The sequence below is a fragment of the Arachis ipaensis genome, chromosome B4 (assembly GCF_059453495.1).
Source record: "Arachis ipaensis isolate K30076 ecotype BB chromosome B4, ASM5945349v1, whole genome shotgun sequence".
Taxonomy (NCBI): Eukaryota; Viridiplantae; Streptophyta; class Magnoliopsida; order Fabales; family Fabaceae; genus Arachis; species Arachis ipaensis.
The window spans coordinates 99188353-99197733 of record NC_142439.1 but is presented as its reverse complement, the minus strand read 5'-3'; the positions used below and the strand labels follow the sequence as shown (position 1 = coordinate 99197733).

At 43.1% G+C, this 9381-nt stretch overlaps 1 protein-coding gene across 1 annotated transcript; it reads right to left on the bottom strand.

Annotated features, from left to right (window-relative positions):
* Positions 1-1591: 1591 nt before the first annotated feature.
* LOC148568535 (uncharacterized) lies at positions 1592-9104 on the bottom strand. Its single transcript, XM_088483464.1, has 2 exons — positions 8012-9104; positions 1592-1617 (listed from the first exon to the last, which is right to left on the bottom strand). The coding sequence occupies exons 1-2, from the start codon at positions 9102-9104 to the stop codon at positions 1592-1594; spliced, it is 1119 nt and encodes a 372-aa protein (XP_088339590.1).
* Between the last annotated feature and the right edge of the window lie 277 nt (positions 9105-9381).

Below are 9381 nucleotides of genomic sequence, written 5' to 3'. Positions count from 1 at the left end.
GTGTTTGTTTAAGTGATTTAAGTTTTAGAAGGCAAGGATGCCTTGGAAGGATGAAGAAAAAGTATGCAAAAATGAAAAATTCATGAAGAAGTGAAGGATTTGTAAAGCTGTCAATCCTGACCTTTTCGTAGTAAAGTGATCATAACTTGAGCTATAGAGTTTCGAATGAGGCGGTTTCAGTGGCATTAGAAAGCTAACATCCAGAGATTCAAAATAATATGCATATGTCTCTAGTGGACATTGAGTTAAGCCATCCGCATATGCAGCCAAATCTCGTGTACGCGGGACACCAAAAACGTGCTTTATTAAAGAAGCATGTGACTCATGATTTGGAGCCCATTTTGGGACTAATCCAACTCATTTTTTATGTTATTGAACCAAGGATTGATGGGAGAATGAACCACATAGTGTTAGTTTAGTTTTATATTATGTTTTAGGCCAATTCTAGAAAGAGAAGCTCCAACTTCTCTCTAGAATTTTGGATTACTTAGTTTAATTTGTCTTTAGATTTAGGTTTTAATCTTGTTTTAGTTTAGTTTTCTTTATATTCTCTTGTTCTATCCTCTTAATTCGCTTAGCTTTTATTGTTAGTTTCTTGTTTTATGCTATTTTAGTTTCATGAACTCTTGTGAGTTTTAGTTTTCTATTAATGCAATTTTGATGTTTTTCATGTTATTGATGCTTACTTGAGTTATCTTCATTGTTTTCTTGAGTTTGGTAGTTATAGCTTCTATAATTCATGCAATTTATAATGTTTTATTTATAGCCCTCTAAGTGTTTGATAAAATGCCTCTTTTAGTTATTGAGTAGTTTTTCACACTCTTGACTTGGGATTGAGGACTTAGGTGACCTTGAGTCATTGATGTCCAATATAGATTGGTGATTTAGGGTTACTAGTGGATTTTGTTTCTACTAATGCTAGTCTTTCACTAAGCTAATTAGTGAGTTGGCTAGGATTTGTAGATTAAGATTAATTATGCCTATTTGACTTACCCTCAATATTAAGGTTGACTAAATGGGATTCTCTTCATAATTTTCATGTTTATGGTTAATGACTAGGATAGGAAACCTTGACTCTCAATCCTTACTGTAACACCCTACCATACAGAGTCTTATGCTTAAGTCATAATTCAGAGATGGCAAGGTATTACGACCTCTAAAACAAAAATTTAGTACGTATAGTAGTATGAATAATTGATTATAACTAGGAGCCTTTGCAGAAAAAGGGGTAAACAAAAACCGTAACTCGAACGCGCAACACTCCGATCGATAACGTAACGAGCAAGGGATAAGCTAACGCAAGATCATATATACAAAGGAGTGTCACAAACAGGAATATCAAGACTCAAAATTCGGTTGCGAAGATGACCGGTCCGAGCATAATAATATATACAAATAATAAAATAAGGAAAACCCCAAAGGAAACCCAAAGGGACACAAATACATAAAACCTATTCTCCAAAGTCCCCTCTAGAAGGAGTCATCACAGTGTATTATTCAATGGAGATAAAAGTATCTAAAAAAGATACATAAATCAAAATAGAGTCCCGAGAACAAGGATCTTCGCTAATCCAGAAGTCTCCAGCATGCCTTAACGAGAAGCCTCGCGTCCTGCATCTGAAAACCACAAAATCCGCATGGGTGAGAACCAGAGGTCCCCAGTACGGTAACAGCTTCCACATATATAATACATAATAATAGAGGAAAGCCGAAGGCAATCCTAGAACTTCCTCCAAATAATATCAAAGCTTATAAACAAGCTAAACCGTAAGTGGCAACTGACTAAAGATCCTTCAGTCTAACTAATACTTCCCTTTCCAATTCCTTCAGACCTCCCAACCACCAGCAGGAGTATAATATAGCAACCACAGTTATATCAAACAAGAGATATACAAATAAGAACAATTAAGGCATTTAGGCAATTAGCAAGTAATATGCAGTCAAATAGGCAATCTCAAACAATTCATGTAGTATGCTTATGATGCATGCCTGTCCCTAGTGGCTGATGATATCATCTGTCGGTTATAGAGCCAACCCGACAAGTCCTGGTAGCTAACCATTGGACTGTCCCTCTGTCGTGCATCCCCAACTCGAGTTATACTCATCATAAACTTGATCATAATCATGATCCATATCCATCACCATCACTGGTGAATATTTATCCATCACCATCACTGGTGAATATTTATGGGGGCGAGCTCATCCGGGCCTTTCACAGTGCCCGGCCACACTTACGACATTGGGTTAACAGAGCTTCGAGTCTCAACCTGGAGCACATGGTGGCTAGCCATTGCTACTACCCAGGGAAACCCTCATCTCCAATGGTGGAAGTGCAAACATTCACAATTCAATCAACAGCATATATGCATTTATACTTGGCCATAAACATGGCTCCGCCGTAACACGGCAATAATCTAGCCATCCGGCTCACGGTTAAATCCATAACCAGCCAATTCATTAACAATTACGGCCCTTCGGCCCATGGCACAACAAGCACTTCCACCGCCATTCTCCGCATCTCACATAATCATCTTTGATCATCAATGATCATTCATTTTTCCCCTTGCTTCACTCGCAAGTTACCACATTCACTAGCCCTTTTCCTCATGCTAGGCATATCATAATGATTCAAGACATAAGTGGTGAGATCGGAGGCTTAGAAGTATGAAATTTGGCTTTTAAAACTCAAAAATCAACTTTGGGATGAAAACAGGTCCACGCGTACGCGCACTCCACGCGCACGCGCGGATGGCCTTAAAGCTCATCGACGCGCAAGCGTCATACGCGCGAACGCGCGGGTTGAAAATTAGCCAAACGACGCGCATGCGTCAGCCACGCGTACGCGTGGGTACTCTTGCGCCCCAGGCACAAAACTGGCACAACTCTGGCACAACTCTCTGGAAAATGGCTGGGCATTGGGTGCAGCACATTCGGCGCGCCCGCGCACATCACGCGCACGCGTGGATGGCGTTTCCTGGAAGAACGGCGCGTATGCGCCAAGTGCGCCTACGCGCGGAGGGTCATTCTGCTAAAAATTTTCTAAGTTAAAAGCTGCAGAATTTACAGATTCAACCCCCAATCTTCCGACGGACATAACTTCCTCATTTTAAATCGTTTTTCACCCGTTCTTCGAACGGCATGGACATCCCGGATCCAATTTCATTTCTAAACAGATTTGGCTCAAATCAGAGATCCGTAGCCCAAGTTATGTCCCGTCAAAGTATGCCCAAAAACCATGTTTTCATTCAAAACCACAAAGTGCCATTTTCAAAACAAGTCACTTTCAACTCTTTTCAAAATCAATCAAAACATGCCAATTTCATCCATTTTCTTTGAAATCAATCAAAATGTACCAAAATCAACATCAAGCCATCCTCAACTCACACATTGACATTTTACCCAAAATTTCCAAAACCACATCCAACCATTTTAACACTTCTCAATCAAATGGCTAAAGGACAAACACAATATCATGTCATACATCCTTCCTCATCCCAATTTCCAATAATACCATTTCCAATCAACCATCATTATACATGATCAACATCATACTCACCATCAACATGGTACCACCCATCAATTCAACCTCAATCATCCATCAAGCATATATCACAACATGCATTTCTCATATACCACACAATCAAGGCATCAATATTCATAATCACATATATGAACACATCATATATCTCAACCATTCAACAACATCAACAATCCAATGCCTATCTTAGGGCCTCTAGCCTAAGTATTTCCTACCACATTACATATTAGATACGGGAAACCGAAACCATACCTTAGCCGATTTCCCAAGCTCAACCGGAGCACTTCCAAACCACTTGTCCACAAGCTCTCAAGGTATCAACACCTCCAAGAACAGATTTTATCACACAAAACCCCCTTTCAAGCTTTCCAAAATCACCAATCAAGCTCCAATATTCACATATACACAACCTAAGCCACAATCATCATACCCATACACAACATCTCAATACCCAAACATCATAGAATCAACAAATTACACTAGGGTTGAGAATCTTACCACACCCAAGGTCCAAGGAGACAAGATTAACCTTCTCCTTCAAGAGAGTTGGGTCCTATAACATCAAAGAACCCAAAATCTCAACATTTCACCCATGAAACTCGAAATCAAGGGCTGGAATTTCGAACAGTAAAACGTGGCTTACTTCAAGATTGATTGTATGGGTTTTGTAGAGCTCTCCGCGGTGAACGCGTGGCCGCAAACGGAGCGGCAATCGGAGCTCTAGATCAAAAGTTATGGTGGTTTGAAGATCAACCAAGGGAGAGAACTTGAGAGAGTGTTCTTCCCCCCTCCATATTGATTTTCAGCGTGTTTGAGAGAGTTGTGAGGAGAGAGAATGCTGAAAACTAGGGTTTTGGTTTAGTTTAGTTGGGCCAAGGGCCCACTTTGGGTCCGGTTGGCCCGGTTTAGCCCGTTCGGTCTAATCTTGGTCCGATTTCTATAAAATTGGTACCGAAATTCTCGTCTCAATCTCCTCTATCATATTTAGCCATAAAAATAACATTTTTGGCTTTTCTAGAATAAATTCTCATTTATGGGTTAATTAGCCGTTAATTTACCGGGTCTTACATTCTACCCACCTAATTGGGAATTTTGCCCACAAAATTCAAATTCAATTACTTGAGAATAAATGCGGATAATCCGTTCGCATCTCCGAATCAAGTTCCCAAGTGTGTTCCTCAACACCGCCTCGACTCCAAGCCACTTTGACTAATGAAACCTCTTTTCCACGCAATTGTTTGATACTAGTATCATCAATTCTGACTAGAGCCACTGGAAGCGTCAAATCTTCCCTTAACTGAACCGATTCGGGTTCTAACACATGGCTAGCATCAGGGGTGTACTTCCGAAGCTGCGACACGTGAAATACGTCGTGCAGGTTCGAAAGATGAGGTGGTAGGGCCACCCGATACGCCACCGGTCCAATCCTCTCCAGGATCTGAAATGGACCAATGTATCGAGGATTCAACTTCTTCGCTTTAATCGCCCTACCTACTCTTGTGGTCGGAGTAACCTTCAGGAAAACATGATCTCCTGCCTTGAATTCCAAGGGCTTCCGCCTCTGATCGGCGTAACTCTTCTGGCGACTCTGCGCCGTAAGCATCCTATCTCGGATTTTCTTGACTTGTTCTGTGGTCTCAGCTATCATTTCCGGCCCCAACAAGCCTTTTTCTCCAGCTTCATACCAACATAGCAGAGATTGACATTTCCTCCCATACAATGCCTCATAAGGAGCCATTCCGATGCTCGCATGGTAACTATTATTGTATGCAAACTCCACTAACGGCATATACCGATCCCAACTCGCCGGTTGGTCCAAAACACAAGCTCTCAACATATCCTCTAGTGTTTGGATCGTCCTCTCGGATTGACCATCTGTTTGAGGATGGTAAGCTGTACTCAAGCTTAATCGGGTTCCAAAAGCTTTCTGAAATGCACCCCAGAATCTCGAAGTAAAACGAGGATCTCTATCAGAGATTATAGTAGCAGGTACACCATGAAGTCTCACAATTTCCTTTATGTATAACCGTGCTAGCTCCTCAAGGGTATAAGTCATCCGAACGGGTAAAAAGTGAGCTGACTTCGTCAGTCGGTCCACGATCACCCAGATAGCATCAAAACCAGTCCTAGTCCTTGGCAATCCCGACACAAAGTCCATTGCAATACTTTCCCACTTCCATTGCGGAATCTCTAAAGGTTGCAACATCCCGGAAGGTCTTTGATGTTCAATCTTTACCTTTTGACAAGTTAAGCACTTTGAAACATATTCCGCCACATCATTCTTCATACCCGGCCACCAAAACATCGCCTTTAAATCATGGTACATCTTAGTACTTCCCGGGTGAATGGAGAATCCGCTTTTGTGTGCCTCCTTTAAGATATCTTGCCTCAAAGTACCAACATCCGGCACAATGATCCTACCCTTGAATCTCCATAACCCATCTTTTTCTTCCGACACTCTCCACTGTTTTCCTTGCTCGATAGCCGGTAACACCTTCCATAACGCTTCATCATTTTCATGAGCCTTTAGGAGTTCGGACTTAAAGTCACTTGAGATTTCTAATCGGCTCAAACACAAGGTTCCAGATACTTCTCGAGCACCAATTTTTAGACTCTCGAATCCCTTGAGCAACTTCTCCTCTTGAAGCATCATCCAAGACGCATATAACGACTTCCGACTTAACGCATCCGCCACTACATTCGCCTTTCCTGGATGGTAATTCAACTCAAAGTCGTAGTCCTTCAATAATTCCATCCACCTTCTCTGCCTCATATTAAGCTCTTTCTGATCAAAGAGATATTTCAAGCTCTTATGATCGGAGAAGACTTGGAACTTAACCCCATAGAGATAATGCCTCCACACCTTCAAGGCAAACACGACCGCAGCGAGTTCCAGATCGTGCGTAGGGTGACTAACTTCATGAGGTCTCAATTGCCGTGAGGCATACGCCACCACATTATGATGCTGCATCAGCACGCATCCTAGACCCTTTAGTGAGGCATCACAGTACACCTCAAAAGGCTCGTTCGGCTCAGGTAACACTAACACAGGTGCAGTGGTCAACTTTTTCTTCAATGCCTGAAAGCTCTCTTCACACTCAGGAGTCCAAACAAACGGAGTGTCTTTGCGGGTTAATTTTGTCAACGGCAAGGCTAATTGCGAAAAGCCTTTGATGAACCTTCGATAATAGCCAGCTAAACCCAGAAAACTCCTTATCTCAGTCACTGTGGTTGGTTGCCTCCAATCCATCACAGCTTCCACCTTGGATGGATCTACGGCTATTCCCTCCTTACTCACCACGTGACCCAAAAACTTTACCTCACTCTTCCAAAACTCACACTTAGACAGTTTCGCATAGAGTTTCTTCTCCTTTAAAATCTGCAACACGGTCCGCAAGTGTTCCGCATGCTCTTCTTTAGTCTTGGAGTAAATCAGTATGTCGTCAATGAAGACAACAACGAATTTATCCAGAAACGGACGGAATACTCTATTCATGTAATCCATAAACACTGCAGGAGCGTTCGTCAACCCAAAAGACATCACTGTGTACTCGTAATGACCATAACGAGTCCTAAAAGCGGTCTTAGGGATATCCTCGCCCCTCACCCTTATCTGGTGATAACCGGATCGCAAATCGATCTTGGAGAAAACCCCAGCTCCTTGTAACTGATCCATGAGATCATCAATCCTCGACAATGGGTACTTATTCTTTATGGTGACCTTGTTCAGCTGCCTGTAATCCACACAGAGCCGCATACTTCCATCTTTCTTCTTTACCAGTAACACTGGAGCACCCCACGGGGAAACACTTGGTCGGATAAAGTTCTTACCCAACAATTCCTCTAACTGAGACTTTAGCTCGGCCATCTCTAACGGTGACATACTATAAGGAGCACTTGAGATTGGTCCCGCCCCAGGCACCAACTCAATAGCAAACTCGACCTCTCGGTTAGGTGAAAATTCCTCAATATCATCGGGAAACACTTCCGAAAACTCACACACTACCGGAATCTGATCCAACCTTTGATCATCACCCGAAACACCAGCGGTTAACAACAGGATACCCTGACATTCGATTCCAGAACAGTTCACCATCATCGAATTCAAGTAATAATTATTCACCACAACCGGCCCTTCTGTATCCTCTGGCATAAAGTACACCGACTTTGTAGAACAATCGAGCAGGACATGGTTCTCAGATAACCAGTCCAATTCCAAGATAAGATAAAGACCGATCATCGGTAAGCAGATTAAATTATGGACAAAATCACGCTGCTTGAACCTAAACGAAACTTTCGGGCATCCTAGCCTAGTTACCATGGCTTCATGGGTAGCATTATACACTTTTAAGTCATAACCTAAGGTTACGATCTTCAATCCTAACTCATGGGCTTTCTCAAATGCAATAAATGAATGCGATGCTCCCGAATCAAATAAAGCATTTAAAGTTTGACCAGCCATTTCACAGTTACCTCGAATGAGAGTCTCAGATCCTTCTGCACCCACAGCTGAGGTGGTGAACACCCGACCAGTCTGTTGTGCTTTCCCAGCACATTGCTTTTGCTTCTCCGGACAACTTGCGGCTTTATGCCCCGCCTTTCCACAATTGTAGCACAAACCCCATCCGGCCTTGCATGGTACACCCGGATGGTGACTCCCACACCTAGTACAAGCTTGATCATTTTGAGGCTGCTTCTCAAACTTTTTCCCTTGGGAGTAGTTGTTGTTGGGCTTCCTAAAAGAACCTCCCCTCTTAAAGGGTGGACCTCTAGGTGCAAAGCTCTTCCCTCGGTTCTGTGGGAATGATCCTTTGTGACTTCCTTTCTCAACGGTTGCCCTCTTCACGCACTCTTCAGCGACCCTACACTTGTCCACCAACTCGGAGAAAGTCCTAATCTCCATTGGTCCCACTGAACTGAAAATATCGCTCCGGAGTCCTCCTTCGTACTTAACACACTTCCATTCCTCATATTCCACCGGAGTCCCTTGACACATACGAGAGAATCTGAACAGCTCCTCAAACTTGTCAGTATACTCAGATACGGACATAGTACCCTGCTTCAGCTGCAACAATTCAAGCTCCTTGGCCGTCCTAGCAGAAGTCGGAAAGTACTTCTTATAGAACTCCTCTTGGAAAACATCCCAGGTGATGTAATCATCACCCTGCTGCAGGAGACGATGGATACCTTGCCACCAATGCGACGCTTCACCTGTGAGCATATAAGTAGCGAACTCGACACGCTGTCCTTCAGGTACCACTTGTGCTTGCAGTGCTCGCTCTATAGCCTGAAACCATGTATCGGCCTCAGTCGGGCTAGTAGTTCCCTTGAACTTAGGTGGATTAACCTTCAAAAAGTTTGCCAGTGTCATCGGGCCCTGAACTCCACCTCCGTCATTACCACGGTTGTTCATCTGTTGGCCAAGAGCCTCGGCAGTGGCTTGCATAGCAGCAGCCATGTTCTCCAACGCAGTCATAAAGTTCACCGGGTCATTAGGGTTAGTCTCCAGCGCACGAGCATTATTACGACTCCTCCCACGACCTCTACCGCGTCCATGAGGCGCCATCTGGTTCCTATACACACCAAACAATCGATATTAAGTTGATCAGTCTCAATATCGGAAGTTTAGTGCTTCAAAGTCCCAAATGCATGCTCATGAACGTTTATGCCAATTATATCAAGCAGATATACTAACAGCACATGACACACATACAGAGAATGCACAGAAGCATAGTCAGTCCATTCCTCAGGCTCTACAGGAACGAACTGCTCTGATACCATAATGTAACACCCTACCATACAGAGTCTTATGCTTAAGTCATAATTCAGAGATGGCAAGGTAT